Below are 21215 nucleotides of genomic sequence, written 5' to 3' on the forward strand. Positions count from 1 at the left end.
CCCAACAAGGCCATTTAAATCTGAATAGGTCCCAATAGAAACAGGTTTTGGAAATTAAAAAAAAAAAAAAAAAATAGAAATTGCTGCTAAATTTTTAACCTTTCTAACATACTAATAAAATAAAATGACATTTGAAAAAAATGATGTAGACATATGGGAAATGTTATTTATTAGTTTGTACACCATGACTAACTGATTTAAGGATAGAAAGTTTGAAAAATTGCAACAGTTTCAAAATTTTCCCCAAAATTCCGAAATTTTCACAAATAAATGCAAAAATATTGTCCTGAATTTACCACTAACAAAGTACAATGTGCCACGAAAAAAACAGTATCAGAAACACTGGGATCCATTGAAGCGTTCCAGAGTTATTACCACATAAAGGAACACTGGTCAGATTTCAAACATTTGGCCTAAAAATTAAGGTCAAAAGTGTCTTGATCACTAAGGGGTTAAATCTCTTTACCACAACAGACACATATAATTTCAGTGTATAACTCAGATATGTTAGCTTCATATCAGTAGTAAACTTAGTTTTTAGTCACACACTTAAACAAGTTTAGTTCATGAATTGATATAGTTTAAGTGGGAGTTACCAGAGATTTCTCTATGAGAGCATATACTTCTTCCACTGCATGAGGTTGACCAATCATTCGTAGGCAGCAAAACACAGGAAAAAAAGAACAAGCCCTCCTCCCCACACTGATCTTTGCAGCTATTGTGTAAAGATACAGTGCAGCTGAATTATGTATCTGTTATATACCTGTCACGGGGTTACTGTGACAGTTTGGAGCCAGAAGACCTCAGCGTCGGATGGCTCCTACTTCTGCTCCGAGAAGAAGCACTTCTCCGTCTTTTTAAATGTTTATTTTTTCTGGCAGAACAGGGGTTAAGCGGCCATGTTGGATATTCCTGTGTTCACAGCTGAGCTCAGTTAGCCACTCCCTCTCCCTATATAATCTGGGCTCTTATACTAAATCCTTGTCAGAGCTAGCATTTGCTGCATGGCTAAAGGAGGGAGAGGAGTATTAATGAGAAGGAGTGTTGGAGGAATTAGTAGAGACTGCTGTCTGGTTTGTATGCTTGGAAATTCCTTATCCTTCTCCATTTTGGTTTATCTCCTTACCTTCACACCCAGGTGCTTACCTCTGTTATATGTGAGTGAATATTTTGTGTGCCTGGAGTTTTGTTAACACCTGTCTGTGCAGCCTTTTTTGTCGGGTTGGTGTACTACGGTGCACAGTAGCGCCCCCTTCCCTGAGTGGGGGAAGAGAACTGACGGAGGGCTAATTCAGGAGTTAGGGCGAGGGCGGTGGCCCCGGCATCCTCACCTTCAGAGGTATCCCGGGGAATAGGGCGAGCTAGCGCGCCACCTAGTGTTAGGGACAGGGTAGGAGCTCCTGATCCCTGGTTCCCCGACAGCTGTGTTGTGACAATACCTGTCCCAAGTCCGCTCTGCTCTCATCGCTCTGGTCTGCTCAACTCTGTTGTCTCCGTGTTGGGCTTTGCAAGTGGCCTGGCGTGCTCCTATGTGATCACCTGCCTAGGCCTATATTGTATATGGCCCACTAAGATACACACCTGTGTCTTGGTACTAATACTCTTAGTTCTCCTGTGTCATGTCTGCCTGCAGCTGCCAGGGCTTCCAGTATCTGCTACATATCTGCTTCTCTGTGTCTTGTCTACCCACGGTCTCCAGAGATTCCACAGTACCCGTTTCCAGTGTGCCTTACTTACCTGCAGCATTGATGCCTGTGGCCCATGTGCCCACCCAGACCTAGGGCTTGGAGGATCTACCATGGATCCCATAGGCACAGCAAAAATAACACCATTGCAGTGGAATATAGACGGCATTCCTCTACTCGTGGCGCAACTGGCTGTCAGCCAGCATGAACTTGTCCAGGCTGTGGAAAACCTCTCGGGCCATATGAATGCACTACCTCGGTCTCACCACTAGTTCCTCAATGCCTTCCACACCTTCATGTGCAACACTCTGTTGGGAAACAGCTCCACATTTCCCCATGCTTGTAGGTTTTAATTGCTGCGCACTTGTGGAAATGGGATCAACCTAAAATTCATTCTTTACTCTCCTGTCTGACTGCATTTCATTGAGTGTTTTATTAACCAGGTCGAGTTAACTCAGCTGCTGATTCTATACTATGGGTGGCACAAATCTGTACATGAACTGGTGGGAATCTAAATACATTTATGCTATTTCTAACCCTTATTCAGACTACCTGCGGTATTACATGCGCTTCATAGATGATATTTTAATTGTTTGGAGCGGACAGGAGAGTGATATTCTCGGGTTTGAAAATTATTTAAACACTAATGAATTGAATTTATCCTTTACTATTGAAGCAAGAAAGGAAGAAATTTCCTTTTTAGATTTGAAATTAAAGGGTAATATTAATAACCATAGGGTGGAATGCAACCTTTTTCGTAAAAAAATAGCTGGCAATTCTATATTGCATGCCTCGAGCCAGCACCCTAAGCATGTTATTAGCAGCATACCCACAGGAGAGTTCATAAGGGCACGCAGGTGTTGCACTGATGGCGTCAAATATGAACAGGAATGTCAAATCATTGAAGAGAGGTTAATAAATCGAAGGTATGACACTAAAACCATAGAAACATCAAAAGATAAAGCTAATGGTAAGACCAGGGATCAATATTTAGCACAGAGTTCCAAAAATGCAAATAGAATAAATAAATTCCCGAAAAAAGTGATATTCTCAACCACATATAACAAAAATTATTATGTTATTGGTGTTGTACGGAAATATTGGCCATTGCTTTATACAGATAGTACTTTAAAGGAAATTTTGAAAAATGGATGCAAATTTGTTCCAAAGAGGTCACGCACAGTGGGGAACATTATTTCTCCTAGTGAATTTAGAAATAACGAACATAGAAAGAGGGGGAATTCTTGGCTATCCACAAAAGGCTCATTTAGGTGTGGACAAAGGCAATGTGGCTTGTGTCCGTACATGATTAATAACAACAAATTGGTAATTAATAATGAGGGACAAATATACCATCTAGTGACATTTATGAACTGCGGCAGTAATCATTGTGTTTATGTGATTCTCTGCACACAGTGTAATAAACAGTATGTTGGGTCCACAAGCCGCACTTTGAGAAAACGTTTGTCAGAACACATATACGATGTCCTAAATCCCACTACCCGCAGTTTGTCAGGAGCCTCCAGGCATTTTTTGCATGAACATGGAGGTAACATCGGCTGCTTACGTGTAAGTGCATTGGGAACTGTCTCTATATCTCATCGTGGTGGGGACAGGGTTAAATTATTATGGAAAAAAGAAGCACAGTGGATTTTGAAATTAAATACTAGATATCCAACAGGTTTAAATATGAGAAATGAAATAATGTATTTGTATTAATATTCCGGTTATTTCCACCTGCACTATTTTACACTAGCTGATTTCCTGCTATATTTATTATAATTGTCTGTTTAAAGGTTGATATTATTCGACTTATATTTAGCGAGTTATATTTAGGGAGTTTGTAATTGTTTGGCAACTTTCCAAATTTTTTTTTTTCCCCTTTAAAATAGAAACAGTCAGTTCATTTAGGGTTAAAACTGAGTTTTCTGAGACTCTGGACTCATGTGTAATTGAGCTTCTGAACAGGTGATGTCGGTGGACGGCTACTTTCTCCATTTCAACATTGTATTATGCTATGAATAAGGATCTACGTATCCGAAACGCGTAAGCCTCTGTATGCTTTTATTTGCACCATGGTCTCATGGTTTTAATTTTTTCAAAATAAAGGCTATTTTTTAAGTCACTTTCACGAGTTGCTGGATAACTACTCTTTCATCACTGCCTAATGTCTCCCAGATGGGGATCTTTACAATCCGAGCACCGTGCCTCATGAGAAAGTGGACCGAGCAGGCTGACCCAGGTGAGCTGAAATATTTTTTTTTCTACATTACTATGGGTGGCACAATTGTCTTCTATGCCAGGCTGTCTAGTCATTTCAAGGATCAGCTTGAGGATAGATATTTGCCTTCTTCACTTGACGGTTTAATTTCTCTCACTACTCGTGGGGACTTAGGTATTAAAGAACGATCTAGGGAAAAACTCTGGATTCTCGTGTCTCTCCTCCAAGAGCGTCTTCAAATTTCCGCATCCCATACCAACCTCATCAGAACCAATGCAAGCCGGTTGTTAGAGATTGTCACCAGCCAAAAGATTTAACAAGGACTCTGTTTATCTTGGGGTTAATGGAATCACTCTCACACTGACTGTTCCAAACTAAAGGCCAAATAGGTAAACTTCAGTCCCTAGGTGAGGAGGGAAGTATTGCCATGAGAGTAACTCTATCCTTCACTAAAGATATATTACTTCTGTCTATGCCTGTTTCCTTTGGTTCCTCTGTGTTTGCAGAACAAGCATTCATTCATTCTGGAGCAAAAGAAAATTTCAATGATTTCAATGCATCTAAAGCTAATCTCCGCAAATGGCTCTATAATTCCTGGTTGTGGTGTCTAATTCCGGATAAAGAAAGGAAACTCAAGATTGGTGCATTAGACACTAGACATTGAGGACATTTGTCCTCAGTGGTTCAGTGGTTAGCTTGGATCCTGGATTCAAATCCCACCAAGGACAACATCTGCAAGGAGCTTGTATGTTCTCCCCGTGTTTGCGTGGGCTTCCCCCGGGTTCTGCGGTCCCACATTCCAAAGACAAAGTGATAGGGAATTTAGATTGTGAGCCCCAATGGGTACAGTGCCCATAATGTCTGTAAAGCGCTGTGGAATTACTGGCGCTATATAAGTTAGTAAAATAAATAAAATTAATTTTATTTTTTAATTTTGCAAATCTCTGATGCACGATTGCTTTTGGGACTAATTTGGCTATGACTTCATTCACTGGTCATTGATTGGTCTACTAACCAAATTACCCAGTGGGGTCCATCTAGTTTTCACAATTGCCTCAAACCTCTACCTCAGCCCCCTCCTTTTAAACTCTGCTCTGCATCTACTTTGTCACGATTCCACCCCTCCATGTGTCTTGAATGCAGTGATTGACAGCTCAGTCTTCCAGTCTAGTGCAGGGGTGTGCTGAGCTGTCTGTGTTTGGACAGCTGAGCTGTCAATCCAATCTGAGACTGGGAGGTGCTGAGATGTCAGGTGTTCCCTGTTCCTAATTATTACTCAGCTACTTAACTTGTCTCGCAGTCCCAGATAACTGTCAGTTGTAGCTTCAAGTCAGTGTGTTTTTTTCATTGTGCCTTGTGCTTTTCTTGCAGATCTATTGCTGCCTGACATTGGATCTCGTTCTGACTATCCATTTACCTAGTCCCTTTGCTCTGAACCGCTATCTTCCTGGTATTCTGACCTCAGACCGTTACCTGACTATGCATCTGTCTTTTCCTTCTATTTATGACTTACTCTCCCGGCTCTTGACCTCGGACTCCTTGACAACCCTGACTCACGGCTTGTCCGTGAGAAGTGACTCAGCATCACATACTGCCTGCAAATTACCTGTGGCCAATCAGGATTTCACAGATGTCTTCTCAAAGCAGAAGGCTCTGATGCCTCATCTACTGTATGACTGCGCCATTCCACTTCTTCCAGGCATGGAACCACCCAGAGGGAGCGTTTATCTTATATCTCTCCCAAACATTGAAGCAAAGTCTGCTTATGTTAAAAAGAACCTAGAGAAGACATTCATTCAAAATTCTTCACCCCCAGCTGGTGCAGGTTTTTTGTTAAAAAGAAAGATGGATCTATGAGACCAAACAGAGATTATTGAGGCTTGAATAAAATCACACTGAAAGACAGTTATCCATTGCTCCTCATCGATGACATATTCAATAGAATTTATGGTGCTACTGTCTTCATTAAGTTAGACCTGCATGGTGTTTATAAATTAGTTTGCATCAAAGAGGGCGGTGAATGGAGGACAGCGTTCAACACCTGTGATGGTCACTATGGATGGTGATGCCTTTCGGATTGTGCCATGTATCGGCTATGGTCCAGCACTTCATGAATCAGATCCTTTGTGATGTCCTTTATCAATATATCTTAGTCTATCTGTACAACATCCTAATCTTCTCTTTGACTCTCATCGCCTTCATCTCCTCTCCTGTCATAGCTCTAATGTCAGATAACCAGGAGCTAGGAATTTCTTCCCTATCCCTAAAGCTAGAGACACCCTAGTGTGAGGACACAGCATTTAATCTAATATATCCAGATGTAAATTCAGTAGGACAGGTACTCAGGGTCATGGAACAATGATGTTTGCTAATATGCTGATTACATATTGTACCAGGCCAGCTAGTTTGTTGACCTGCAGACTGACCAATGGAGGACAAAGTATGCAAATTGATTAACAATGAGACATGAGCCCCTGCCACCTTCCTTCCAGACCTGTAGATGAAGACCAGAGCCACAGATATAAATATAAAAAGGGATTTCTATCATTCTGCAAGGAGAATCAGAGTGACTTGCCAGTGAACAGCTATGACACCGAGGTTCCATCTAGAGGGACACAGATTTGGACTCTACAGGAAGCCAACTTAAGGGACCACGGCCCTGGCTGGAGGAATACAGATCTGCTCCATTGACTATCACAGAACTCATGGCTAGAGATGAGCGAATGTTTTGATGTTTGGGTTCAGGTTCCGATCTGCGAATCTGCAATATTCGCCGATTTATTCGTCGAATATTCGCGGAACGTTACTGAACGGATTCAATGCGGGGCAAAAAAAAAGCATATGCAACACCTTCAAATGAGCCCAAAGGTTGCTAAAACACATCAAATTAGGTGTAGACACCAGGAAAGTGCCATCAATTGACCCACAGTACAAGTACTATAATTATTATTATTATTACAGCGACATTTATTCCGTGGCGCTTTACATGTTAAAAGGGGTCATCAACTGCTACAATAGGATAGAGGACCCTGCCTGCGAGGGCTCACAAATAATCTACAAGGGATGGGTGAGGACACAGTAGGTCAGGGTACAGCTAGTCGTGCAGCAGTATGCTGGAGCTATGGTTACTGCAGATTGTACACGTGTCACAAGAATTGGGTCTTCAACTTCCTTTTCAAGGTTTCCACAGTAGGCGACAGTCTGATGTATTGGGGTACAGCGTTACACAGTAGGTAAGATGCACGGGACAAATCTGCTGAGAGCCTAAATCACGGTAAGGTTCCAGGAGCTCACAACTGAGCAGATTAACCCCTTCACCAATTAATATGAAGGCAAAAAGCTTCTAATGACTGCAGGAGTGGGTGGAATCAGACACTGCAGTCTTCTGGCTCCTCTCTGTCACGGTAAACCCGTGACACCTTGCAAGCTTCAACACAATGTTCACAAGGTAGACAGCAGCGGTGGTCGGACTCCTAGACAACAAGCTAACTCCTTTATGATGGTAGAGGCCACCATCTCCTTAGCTTGCTGCTGGTACTTTTCTGTGGGAATGAGCTCGTCGCCAACCAGCCTGGAATATTTCCAGTGAATTATGGCACGACGCCATGGTATTAGCAGTGCACCCAGTATCAGAAGCGAAGCCATCCACAATTTCCTTCTCAGGAATTTTATTTGGTAGACTGAGTGGCTGCCCAAACATTAGTTTCTCACAAAGGAGCTGAAGACACTGAGTGGTAATAGGTGCAAGTTTCTCCAGCATGTTAGATATCAGAGCTGGGAAAACAGAGAGGGTGGCTCAGTGGTTAGCACTGCAGTCTTGCAGCGCTGGAGTCCTGAGTTCAAATATCATCAAGGACAACATCTGTTTTTTGTATGTTCTCTCCGTGTTTGTGGAGGTTTCCCCCAGATTCTCTGGTTTCCTCCTCAGTAAAAAAAAGCAACTATACAGCAATGTTCACAGTTCAAAAAATTAAGGCCTGACACCAACAGATGGGAGATGGTGGAGTTCAACCTCTTAGATTTGTCATGTTTAGGAGGAAACAATCTTTTACGTGACCACAACTACAGGACCGAGTGCTGGCTGCTGTGCTGAGAGAGGGTGGAGTACGGTGATCCTTACAAACTGATGGACTGTGAGTGAAATGCAGGCGGAGATGTTACGATGGATTGATAAAGTTGTGGTGTGCTTGTTTTCAGAGATCGGTCAAATACAAGCATGTCCGCTTCCTCTACAGCTGACAGGCTCTCATTCAGCCTGACTGGAGCGGGTAAAGAACTGGAGGTTCTGCGGTGGGTGACCTGCGTGACAATACTTGGCACGGTAACAAAGGAGGAGGAAAAAGCAGCATATGCGGTTTATGGGACGGCTGATAGTTGTTCAGGTACTCATTTTATCGCAGTGAGATTACCAGAGTAATGCTTGTTGATTGCACATATGAAGGTTCATGCATGTAGTAGTCAAATTATTGCATTTTTTCCCTCTACTGAGTGTTTTATCGCAAAGTGTGCAGATTACGTGAGTTAGCTCATCCTTTGAGGTCTCAAAAAAGGCCCAGGCTAGGCAACCCTTGCTGTCCCTGCGAGCTGCAGACCTGCGACCGCTGCTGGCCACAGCCACAGTTGTGGCTAATCGCATTTGCATCACTCAGTGTGTGCGCTGTAGGATGCAACATAACCTCGTCTTCCTCCTCCTCCTCAGATGAGCTATTCAGCTGCGAGCCTCTGGGTTCACACCAAGTGGGATCTACAACCTCATCATCATCCAATGTGTTATCCCATTCCTCACCCTGAGAGTCACCCTCCTCGTCTTCTTGCCCTGACAGCACAGTACAGTCGAGGGTCAGGAAGCTGCTCATACCCAACCTTTTTTTTTCCCCTGTATGGAGAACAATATCTGCCCCAAACAATTTTAAGCTGAGATGTAGCCTGCTTTATATACCCATTTTGAGTTTATCAGGTCTGTGCACCCCTGTATGGAGACCAATATCTGCTCCAAATAATTTTAAGCTGAGATGTAGCCTGCTTTATATACTAATTTTGAGTTTATCAGGTGTGTACCCCTGTATAATAATAATAATCTTTTTATTTATATAGCGCCAACATATTAAGCAGCGCTTTACAATTCAGACAATTTACAGACATTATCGGCATTGTCCCCAGTGGGGCTCACAATCTACATTCCCTATCAGTATGTCTTTGGAGTGTGGGAGGAAACCGAAGAACAAGAGGAGGGAACCCAAGCAAACATGGGGAGAACAGAAAAAACTCTTGCAGATATTGTCTTTGGTGGGATTTGAACCCAAGACCCCAGCGCTGCTAGGCTGCAGTGCTAAACAGAGAATTTTAAGCTGAGATGCAGCCTGCTTTATGTACCGCGGTAGAAAGAAAACCAATTTCAATTTTATCGTGTGTTCTCCTGTGAGAACAAATTTCATTTAAATTGAGTATAATTATTATAATGGGGACACACCTCTTCCACTACAGCCAACCCAGCAGATGGAAACACAATCAGGAGTGTTCACATTTTAAAAAAATTAGGGCCTAACACTACCATTTCTGTGGTCAACAGATTGGAGATTGTGGAGTTCAACCTCTTAGCTTTGTCATGTGTACGATGAAACACGTATATAACTTACCGGTAATGTGTTTTTTCGGAACCCATGACGGCACAACGAGAGAGGGGATCCGCCCTTCAAGGACAGGAAACCTTCAAGAAAAAAAGGGCGGCGCCTCTCTCCGCATCAGTGGATTACAGAGCATGAGAGGACTCTCCGGTTAGAGCACATCATTTTATTAACCATAAACGAACTTCACCCATGTGAATACTAAACACCCACCAACTGGAAGGTGAACACCATAGTGTTAGGGAGGGAATGTAAAGGTGCCGTCATGGGTTCCGAAAAAACACATTACCGGTAAGTAATATACGTGTTTTTCTGTCACCCATGACGGCACGAGAGAATTACAGAGAACTAGGTATGTAAGGGAGGGACCACGGCCTGCAGAACCCTTCTCCCAAATGTGAGATCAGAGGAGGGAGAAAGGTCAAGTCTATAGTGATTATAGAAAGTGGACCGAGATGACCACATGGCCGCCTTACATATTTGCTCAATGAGCACGTCCGCTCTTTCTGCCCAGGAAGCAGCCATGCCCCGTGTAGAGTGGGTCTTCAGATTGTTAGGAGGATCTCTGCCTGATCCAGTATAGGCCATCGTGATGGCTTCCCGGATCCACCTTGATAGAGTGCCTTTTGAGACCTTTGATCCCTTTCGGGAGCCCTGAAAGGAGACAAATAGAGCCCTATCCTTCCTCCATGAGCTTGTGGATGCTAAATAATGTATAGGGCATCTCCTGACATCCAAGGGTGACATCTCCTGACATCCGCCATGGGTGACAGAAATCTTTCCTCCTTGCTATTTTTTGGTTCAGGACAGAAGGAAGGTAGGGCTATCTCCTGAGACATATGAAATTTAGAAACAATTTTAGGAAGGAAAGCAGGGTCTGGTCTCAAAACTACCCTATCGTCTAGCACTAAGGTAAAAGGTGGATCTGCAGACAAAGCCTGTAACTCACCAACCCTCTGTGCTGATGTTAAGGGCACAAGAAGCATTGTTTTTAGGGTGAGTGATTTTATGGACTCTGAGCTAAGGGGCTCAAAGGGAGAACCTGTTAACGCGTTTAGCACTAAGTTTAAATCCCAGGTGCTGCGAGTCCCAGAAAGCCCATTGCTCTTGCTCTGTGGTGGACGCTGCTCCTGGGTGTGCTTCTGGTGCCGAGGCTGCCGCGGCTGCTCCATCTCCTCGGGCTGCTGCAGCTGCAGCATGGACTGCTGCTCTTGCTGCTGATGCGGTGGGGAGGGCTGCTGTGAGGCCATTTGCACTGCGCCCCTGCCAGGCCGGTGATCTACCCTTAAGTACCCTTATTGTGCCAGGGAGATCACCGGCCGGCGTCCCCGCAGCTTCCGGTACCTCCACTGAAAATTACATCCGGGGATCAGAGGTCCCGGCGTGCGTCATCGGGGCACGACTTCTGTGTCACTTTCCGGTCGCGCCCCGTGACGCGGGGTTTGGCGGCTACCATGCTGTGTAGGTGCTGCAAACTCCCGCCCGCACGCGGAGAGACCAAATGTCGGCGCCCCCCGCGGCGCTTCCAGGAACCACAGGACCGGCCGCAGCAGAGACTGTGCCCGGCCAGCACCGACCGGCCCCGGCCCAAGTAAGATGACTTGCTGCTGTCGCCCCCAACGAGATGGAAGGTCCCCCATCAAGGACAGGAAACCACTGATGCGGAGAGAGGCGCCGCCCTTTTTATCTTGAAGGTTTCCTGTCCTTGAAGGGCGGATCCCCTCTCTTGTTGTGCCGCCATGGGTGACAGAAAAACAATCTTTTACGTGACCACAACTGCAGGACCGTTTGCTGGCTGCAGTGCTGAGAAAGGGTGGAGTATGGTGAACCGGACAAACTGCTGGACCGTGAGTGAGGTACAGGCGGAGATGTTACGGTGGATTGAGAAACGTGGTGTGCTCGGTGAAGCAAACAAAGCAGGTATGTCAGCTTCTGTTGCCGCTGACGGGCTCTCACTCAGCCTGACTGGAGCGGGTAGAGAACCAGAGGTTCTGCGGTGGGAGACCTACGCGACAATACTTGGCACGGTAACAGGGGAACAGGACGAAGCAGTGGATGCAGTTGATGGGGCAGTTGATGGTTGGTGAGGTGTGCTGGACCGCATTTTAGCGCAGTGAGATTTCCAGCGTAATGCATGTTGTGTGCGCATGTGAAGGTTCATGCATGTAGTAGTTAAATAATTGCACTTTTTCCTGCTACTGAGTTTTTAATCGCAAAGTGTGCAGATAACTTAAGTTAGGTCATCCTTTGCGGTGTCAAAAAAGGCCCAGACTAGGCAACCCTTGCCGTCCCTGCGAGCTGCAGACCCGAGACAGCTGCTGGCCACAGCCACAATTGTGGCTAAGGATGCAGTGCTCCTCATGCTTGCATCACTCCGTGTCTGTGCGGTAGAGCGAAAAGTAACTTCCTTGTCTTCCTCCTCCACCTCCTCAGATGAGCTTCTGTGGTGAATGGGTAACCAGTGCAATGACTGGAGCAGGGTAGAGGCATCTGTGAAGCGGCCTGATAGAAATACGACCCTGGCTGCTGCATTCAAAATGGATTGGAGAGGGGAGAGTATGTTTAGAGGGAGACCGATTAGAAAAAAGTTGCAGTATGTCAGACGAGAGTGAATAAGAGCGACCGTAAGAGTTTTTGCAGTATCAAACATGAGAAAAGGTCGGATTCTGGAGATGTTTTTAAGGTGCAGGTGACATGAGCGAGTGAGTGACTGTATATGGGGAATAAAGGAAAGTTGTGTGTGAAATATGACTTCAAGACAGCGAGCTTGTTGCTTGAGAGTTATGGTGGCGCCACCCAGGGAAATTGAAAAGTCACGCATACGTGGGTTAGTAGAAGGAGGAAAAACAAGGAGTTCAGTTTTGGAGAGATTCAGTTTCAGATAGAGGGAGGACATGATGGTAGAGACAGCGTACAGACAATCACTGGTATTTTGTATTAGAGTGGGGGTGATGTCAGGTGAAGAGGTGTATAGTTGCGTGTCTCCTTGAGTGACCCTTGAAGTAAAAAATTTGTAAGCTCCTGTGAGACCTGACAAAGAGTGGAAAGCCACTCGTGCAGAGCTCTTTTACAACCCATGCCGTTAATAGCAGAACCTTTTCAGTGGGTAGGGGTGGATTTGATAGGTCCCCTGCCTCGACTCAGTCACTCAGGGAAGAGATATATACTAACTGTTGTAGATTATGCCACCCGATACCCTGAGGCGGTAGCTCTCCGAGGAATAGATGTAAAAAAAGTGAGCCTACACATTAGCTGAGATATTTAGCAGGGTGGGTTTCCCGAAGGAGGTTGTTTCGGATCAGGGAACTCAATTCACGGGTGAGGTATTGCGTACTCTGTGGAGTCGGTCCAGGGTTCGACCAGTGTTCACCTCTGCAAACCACCCACAGACGAATGGACTTTGTGAGCGGTGCAATGGGACCCTGAAACGGTTGATCTGTGCATACTTAGAGGCAGAGGGGGAGACTGGGAAGAAGCTCTGCCCCTGCTCCTGTTTGCCTACAGAGAGGTGCCACAGGCTTCTACTGGTTTTCCCCCATTCAAACTCCTATATGGCAGGCAGCCTCGGGGCCCGCTAGACTTAGTGCGAAAACACTGGGAAGACCGGTCCAATTCTGGGGGGTGCCAAAGCTCCGCTATGTGAGGCAGTTGCGAGAGAGGATATAACACCATGTGCGGCTTGTATGGGTACATCTAGGGGAGGTACAAGGGCAACAGAAAAACTACTATGATAGGGACATCCAGCCCCGAGAATTCACAGTAGGCCAGCAAGTGCTGGTACTAACTCCCGTCCGCCATGACAAGTTGCAGGCCAACTGGGAGGGTCTTTACACCATAGTCGACAAAAAAGGTGCAGTCACCTATTGGGTAGTGTTCAACACCCACAACACCCAAACCAAGGTAATTCATGTTAACAGATTAAAAGTGTACCAGGCCAGAGATACATGTGCAGTAGCTATATGCTGTCCCCCTCCAGATGCTTCAGAACTCGATCCCCTGCTGGACTTATTACAGCACACCAAAGAAAAGGGAGGGGTGGAGAAAGTCACCTAAGGAGATCATCTCTCCCCTGCCCAATCCAGCCAACTATGGGAGTTATTAGACAAGTATTGTGGGCTATTCTCTAACCAGCCTGGTCGAACCGCTCTGACTGAGCATCGAGTGGACACCGGGACAGCAAGGCCAATTCGACAGCCGCTGTACTGAGTGGTACCCAAGGTTCAGCAGATGATTCGGAGGGAAGTGGAAGAAATATTAGAGTTGGGAGTGGTGGTTCCCTCGTGCAGTGCCTGGGCAGCCAGCGCAGACCTTGTCCTGAAAAAGGACCAGAGCACAAGGTTCTGCGTGGACTACTGGAGGCTAAAGGAGACAACCATCACCGATGCCTACCCCATGCCCCGAATAGATGATCTGTTAGACCAAATGGGGGGAGCAACATTTGTGTCCACCTTAGATCTCAGTAAAGGATACTGGCAGATCCCTTTGTCACCAGATGCCCAGGAGCATTCAGCTTTCCTCACCCTCTTTGGTCAGTTCCAATTTACGGTCATGTCATTCGGAATGAAGAATGCACCAGCTACCGTTCAGCGAATGGTGGATGTCATGCTTGCAGGCTGTCAGGATTCTCCCCGGCTTATCTGTATGATATTGCCATATTCAGTAAGACCTGGGAGGAGCACCTGCGGCACGTGGGGGAGATACTCCAATGCATTCAGCAGGCTGGGTTAACCATCTGGGCAGACAAGTGCCAAATGTGGATGGCTTAGGTCCAGTACCTAGGACATCGAGTAGGGGGTGGTAGGATAAAGCTGGACCCAGCCAAAGTGGAAGCAATAACTCAGTGGCCCCGACCTCGCAACCAAAAGGGTGACGATACAGAGTAAAATCTTAATTATGCCAGACATACTTTCTGATGGCAAGAGCAGCATACCTTTATTTTTATGTTGACTCTTTAATCTGTGTTTTTCTTTAGTTGATTAACACTGACTATTATTTGTATAACCCTGAATGTTATCTGCTCTTTGATTCTGAAACAATGATGTGTATTTACAACAGCCCCTGTGATATCAACTATGTAAATAGATTAGCTAAAACGACGATAGGTGAGCCCTGCACCTTTACCTCTGACATGTGATATGCACACTAAGCTTTGGGGGAGGAGGGTGAGAGCAGTTCTGCCATTCAGGAGGCTGAGCACACAGAAGCAGAAGGGACACGTGTTTTTGTAGGAGTGAGACTTGAACCCAGGGAAGCAGAAAGGACATGTGCAGAATGAGACTTGGGACAGAGAATCAAGGAACATCAGAAGGACTTTGGAAGGAGAATGGGAGATATCTTTCAGGAAAGTAGATGGATTGCATGGCATCTAAAGAGACACAGATTTGTATTCTACATGATTCTAGTCTAAGGGTACCGGCCCTGACTGGAAAAATTCGGATCTGCTCCATTAACCATCAGAGAGACATGGATACATATTGGAGAGTCCAGGAGAGGACGAAGAAGTCCACTGGCCACGTGGATATGTTGTTTTGGGGTTGCTAGGAGGGACTCACCAGTCGCCTAGAACCCATGGAGACATTTGGAGTTGCCAGACCAGACACACCGGTCGCCTGGCACCATGGAAACTCCCAGATTTGGACCCTCAGTTCTCCTGGTCTTGTACCTCGATGGACTGCTAGTTCCTAAGCTTGCCACTACCTTCTCTCTGTGGGGGCCAGCTGGAAGCGGGGGGGCCACTGGTTGAAGTAGTCGGCCCTGGAAGTCTCCAAAGTCGCAGCTGTTCTATCCCAGGTGGGCGGAGATGGAAGGGTGAGACTGTGTAATGTTGTACCATCTTGGGCATTTGCTGGGACTGTTCTTGTGTTGTCTGCTTTGTGGTTCAATAAAGTATTGCCACGCTGTTTTAACCTAACCCTGCGTTGTCTGAGCAGTGTTACGCCCATGGAAGACCCCGGGTCTTCACATAAAAGCAAGTGCAAGCATTCTTGGGTATCACCGAGTATTACCGCAAATTCATTGTGGGGTACAGTACTTTAGCAAAGCCGCTGACTGACCTGATGACAAAGAAATTCCGAACCATGTGAACAGGCTTTTGTGCAGCTCAAACAAGCCCTGGCGGTGGGCCCTGTGCTGGTTGCAGCCGATTAGACAAAGATTCCTGGTGCAGACTGAAGCCTCAGACAGTGGGTTGGGCGCTCTCCTTAGTCAGGTGGATGGCACAGGGCAGGAACAACCAGTGGTATACCTTTCAAGAAAACTGTTAGACCGAGAGAAAGCATACGCCACCACAGAAAAGGAATGCTTGGCCATTGTCTGGGCACTGAAAAAACTGTTACTTGGTGAATTCCCTCCCATTCACATAGGGTAACGGACCACAATCCACTGACCTGGCTACACCGGGTGGCGGGGGAGAATGGGCGATTACTACAATGGAGCCTGGCATTGCAACCGTTTAACTTTACCATTTCTCACAAAAAGGGGAGAGATCATGGCAACGTTGATGGCCTATAGAGACAAACTGAGGAAGCCCTGAACCCCGGTAATTGCCGCCAGAGGAAGGTAGATAATCAATCCCAGGAAATGGAGACCAGCGCTGACCGTGCTGAAAAAGTGGGGGAGGAGTTTGAGGACCTGACCACTAACTAAATACTTTTCCAGCACCCATTTTCGTCAATCTTATTTTTATTTTTTGTTAGAAATTTGCTTTCTGTGTTGTGTTAGTGATTTGTTTGCTCATCAGTTCAACCTCACGTATCAATGCTTCCATTCAGTGACCATATATCAGGGGCCTTGGGCCATTGTTCTCTCAGCCAATAGACTACGTGAGTAGATGGAAAGAGTGGATGCAGAGGAGCTGTCACCACAGGGAATCTCACAGGCAGACCCAGGTGATGGCTTCAACCTGAGAAAATATTTCCACTAAGGACAATTAGTTGTGGGAGGGAGGGTGAGCTTTTCTGCCCATTCAGGGGGCTGATCCCTGTCCAGGAGAAAGAGAAGAGTCATTTCTAGTCAGAGAGAGAGCTGGGTGGTATCACGTGCTGCGGTCGTGATATCCATCATCCGAAGGCGCATATGCTGTGATGGCCAATAAAGCGGCGGGAGATACAAAAAGCTGTGAGCCAACCAAAAGTTGGGGGACAGTGGGTATCACCTGGTACGGGGCACTGGAACTACTGATCCCGGGTTGGAAACTTGAGGAGTGAGAGAATTGCCTGTTGGACATTTACCCGGAATTGCTGTTTAACGTGGTCGGAAGGAATAAAACTAATTGCATTGTTAACCTGCCTAGGTGATTATTAAAATCCAAAACCGCACATCTTTACAGGCACCAACCCCTCGTAGTCAGGTAGGGAAAATGAGGACCCATATAGGGATTTACTAGATCCCCTAGTTCTCTGCTGAATTTTATAATTTTTGTAATTTGTTTTTGTTCATCTGTGCGGTGTTATATTGAGATTTTTAATATATTTAATAAAGAGTAATTTTAAAGGGGTTTATTCTTTTGGTTTACTTAGAGTGGAACACCGGGAAGTATAGGAAGGAAAAACAAAATAGGAGAGGACGTCTGTTTCAGTGACAAGAATTGCCATGTATCAGTTACAACTTCTCTTCTGGTGATCTTCATATGGACCCAGAGAAAGTATCCGTCATAACTGATTGGTCACAGCCAGTTGGTTTCAAGGCTTCTCAAAGATTCCTTGACTTTGCAAATTATTACCTCCAGTTTATTAAAAACTATTCTCAAGTGGTTGCTCCGCTGATGATCCTAACTCAGAAGGGCACTAATTTCAGGAATTGATTGGAGTCTGCGTTCAAGCCTTTCTAGAACTGAAGACTGGTTTTGGTTATGGACTCATTTGGGAGGTGCTCACTCGGTCCTAGGGCTTGGAAGACCACCTCACAATGTGAGAAGAATTAGTATCATTCCAAACATTTCCAGATCTTATCTCACATTGCTCTCAGTTCTGATCCTCCCCTACACTGACTGCCGTTTAATGCTCTGCAGCATCTTTAAATAGTAGCTGCAGACATCAGTGATAAAAGAGGGTGTATTCTTTTCTACCCTGCATAATGCTGCCTACTTACGACTGTCAACCCCATTCAGGGGAAGAAGTACAGGACCCAGAGAAAAATCTCCAGTAACACCCAGTTGAACTACCACATAAATAATAGAATAAAATCCACAATCTAATATCTCCGCAACGGAGATTAAAAATTAAAAAATAAAAGCTACGTTTTCCTCAGCTCTGCAGCCACTATTTCCATGATGTGACCAGATAAAATGCTCAAACTGGTGAAATGTGCTCTGAAAACCTTATAGAGCAATGCAAAGCTGGGTAATTATACTAGTCTCCTATAAAGGGAGAATTTCAAAACCGGAAAAATGTTTTAACAAACCTGAGATCCTTAATGTGATTCTTCCTTCAATACTTCTATGCAAACCATGGCAGCTCTCCCTCAACTGCACAGGTTCTATGGTAATATCTTAACATATAGACACTACAAACGATAGATACAAACAGATGGATCTTAGTATTTAAGACAGTTGTTTATTAATCCTTGGTTACAAGTTCTAAAGGGGTGGTCTGACGCCTCGCTCTTCTATGTGGCCTGGAATCAGATGTGGGTAGATGCTGTTGAACTTGATTAGGACAATTGAAAAGGGAACCATCCAGTCCACAGTTGGTCTCCTCTGATTAATAAGACACCATAATTATTAGATGTGACATGCTTGGTGTCTGACGTTTGCCTCAGCAACTGTCCCGATCATGTATACCAGAGAAGGGCTGGTCAACCCCTTTACGATGCAGCTATAGTGTTCACAAAACAGTGAAGTATTCTATATATATATATATATATATATATGGTGAAATATTTAGGATTGTTATACGCATTCTACTTGCTGATATTTATTGGTCATTACATACAGTATATTTCCTAATCATTAGCATTTAGTATTCTAATGCTTTCCCTTTTAGACTTCTGACTTCAGTTTTACTGTAAGTTTTCTTGTACATTTCATCAAAAATAAAATATGAAATGAAATGACGACTTCTCTGTGTAATTTCTCTGACGTCTCAGAAAATATAATTTCTTTGTTAAACTTTTTCCAACTCTCAATATGAAAATGGCTTCTTCTCTGTGTGTATTATTTTCATAAAAAGAGCGGAATTACAGGAACAACAACTCCCACATTCTGGACAAGAAAATGGCTTCTCTCCTGTGTGACTTCTAAGATGTGCAGCAAGATTTATTTGTTTGTACAACCTTTTCCACATTCTGAGTATGAAAATGGCTTCTCCCCTGTGTGAGTTCTCTTATGTCTAACAAGATTACCTTTGAAGGTAAAGCATTTCCCACATTCTGAACATGAAAATGGCTTCTCCCCTGTGTGAGTTCTTTTATGTTTACGGAGATTTCCTTTGTTAGTAAAACATTTCCCACATTCTGAACAAGAAAACAGCTTCTCCCCTGTGTGAGTGCTTTCATGTTTATGGAGATATCCTTTGCTAGTAAAACATTTTCCACATACGTGACATGAAAATGGCTTCTCCCCTGTGTGAATTATCTGATGCACATTAAGACTTCCTTTCTGGGTAAAACATTTCCCACATTCTGCACATGAAAATGGCTTCTCCCCCGTGTGAGTGCTTTTATGTGTACAGAGAGCTCCTTTGGTAGTAAAACGTTTCCCACATTCTGAACAAGAAAACAGCTTCTCCCCTGTGTGAGTTCTCTTATGTGTAACAAAATTTCTTTTGCAGATAAAATATTTCCCACATTCTCTACATGAAAATGGCTTCTCCCCTGTGTGAATTCTCTGATGTACAGTAAGATGTACTTTCCTGGTAAAAAACTTCCCACATTCTGAACATGAAAATGGTTTCTCCCCTGTGTGAATTTTCTGATGTGCATTAAGATTTCCTTTGAAGGTAAAACATTTCCCACATTCTGAACATGAAAATGGCTTCTCCCCTGTGTGAGTGCTTTTATGTTTACCGAGATCTCCTTTGCTAGTAAAAAATTTCCCACATTCTGAACAAGAAAACAGCTTCTCCCCTGTGTGAATTTTGTTATGTGTTACAAGACTTGATTTATGGGTAAAACATTTACCACATTCTGAACATGAAAATGGCTTCTCCCCTGTATGAGCTTTTTGATGTTCAGCATCCCTATTGTTATTGTCATTTTGCTTAATAGTCTGTAATGAATCAAAAGATGGGACCTGTTGATTAGGAATAGATGATAGATTTGTGCTGTGAATGGCTGGCGGTATATCTGGAATAATGTCATGCTCTTCATATATATATGGTGTGATACCATAATCAGCTGCTTCCAAATCAGTAACTGTCAGATGTCCCTCTGACGCACGGTCATCTGCCAAGAAAAAAAATATTTTTTCATAAATGCTGCCTTCGGAAACAAATTCTATTAAAATCAATTACTAGCTGACGAAGACACGAGTACGAACTGTAGACTTCAATGCAAGGATTAATAGATTATCATATTAAGCCAAGAGGTTGTACAATTTCAAATTTTTCTTCTTTTATAGCTTTTTGTTTCAATGTGCCTGTCACCAAATTTTTCTAAGAAATGTTCAGTGAAAAATCATAAAGTGGCCTGAAAGTCAGTGCTATTAGGTGGTGTCTGTCTCATACACTCCCAGACAGCTACATGACTTTAGAGCAGGTGTAAGGTTGGAGTAGTATGTGCAGTTTTGTATAGATTTTCATTAGCAAAATTAAGGAGCAAAGAGAAATAAAAGGAGGAGAAGTGAAACATTGGCTTTTAAGGCATATATGGGAGAACTGGGACACCTGAAAATTAATTTGAAGAAGTGTCATTACCTGTTATGCTTATACTTTAGCATGTATAAAATACATAAAGCAAATTTTCAATCAGAAATGGGGCACAGCAAATATAAAGCTGTAACTTTCTTTGTCCAAAGTACTGAAGCTTATTCAAAATATATTAAGCAGGATTAAAAAAAATATATGTGGCACAGAAAATATAAAGCTGATCATCTAGAAAAATGATACTTGTATATACAATATCTTTGCTATACTGTCACATGATTATGCTTTAAAGTACTTGGCATGCTCCTGCACTTCATACCAGCTGTATTAATAAAGTCCATGGCCGCGCTGGTGGGGATGCTGTATGATGCATGTGGTCCCCCAATCTAACTGCGTACATGGCAGATCAGCCACTCTGTCTGACAGATATTTGTTGAGATAACTGGCTCTATTACCTGACTGTTATTGTTGCCACTTGGTTCTGACTAGGCTTGTTATCTGACCTTGTTTTTGGGTTCTCCTCCAATCTCTCTACACATTTGCTGCTGATTCTCCAGACTGATTTCTAGGATCTCTTGTACCCATTGACTGATTTAACCCCGACCAAGCTCATAAATATAATTATTATTATTATAGCGCCATTTATTCTATGGCGCTTTACATGTAATCCTGCAACATACGCTGGATCAATTTCATGGAATGTCTCAGCTTGAATCGGCCAAACAAATTCATGTATTTGTAGCGCTCTCTTGCATATACTAATTTTTATATAACACTGTCTCTTTAAATTCTTCCCAGGTTTATTAGACAGGTAGCATAAACTGTGGTGAAGTAAAAATAAACACGGCCCTTTGGTCAAAAACAGGAAAACAAAGCACAGCGATAA

General features: G+C 44.1%; 1 protein-coding gene and 1 pseudogene across 2 annotated transcripts in view; both read right to left on the reverse strand.

The window, feature by feature from the left end:
- LOC141271381 (uncharacterized) overlaps positions 1 to 21215 on the reverse strand; it is a 526239-nt pseudogene that overhangs the window by 478837 nt on the left and 26187 nt on the right.
- The window catches only part of LOC141270539 (uncharacterized), a 58589-nt gene continuing 55468 nt past the window's right edge, over positions 18095 to 21215 (reverse strand). For both annotated transcript variants that reach the window (XM_073680590.1, XM_073680588.1), the window contains exon 7: positions 18095 to 19910. In XM_073680590.1, coding sequence (XP_073536691.1) covers positions 18784 to 19910 — 1127 coding nt within the window. In that variant the 3' untranslated portion in view covers positions 18095 to 18783. The remainder of the gene's footprint in view (positions 19911 to 21215) is intronic.

Source organism: Phyllobates terribilis, unplaced genomic scaffold (genome assembly GCF_046119375.1).
Source record: "Phyllobates terribilis strain yellow unplaced genomic scaffold, ASM4611937v1 Scaffold_5__5_contigs__length_657084704, whole genome shotgun sequence".
Taxonomy (NCBI): Eukaryota; Metazoa; Chordata; class Amphibia; order Anura; family Dendrobatidae; genus Phyllobates; species Phyllobates terribilis.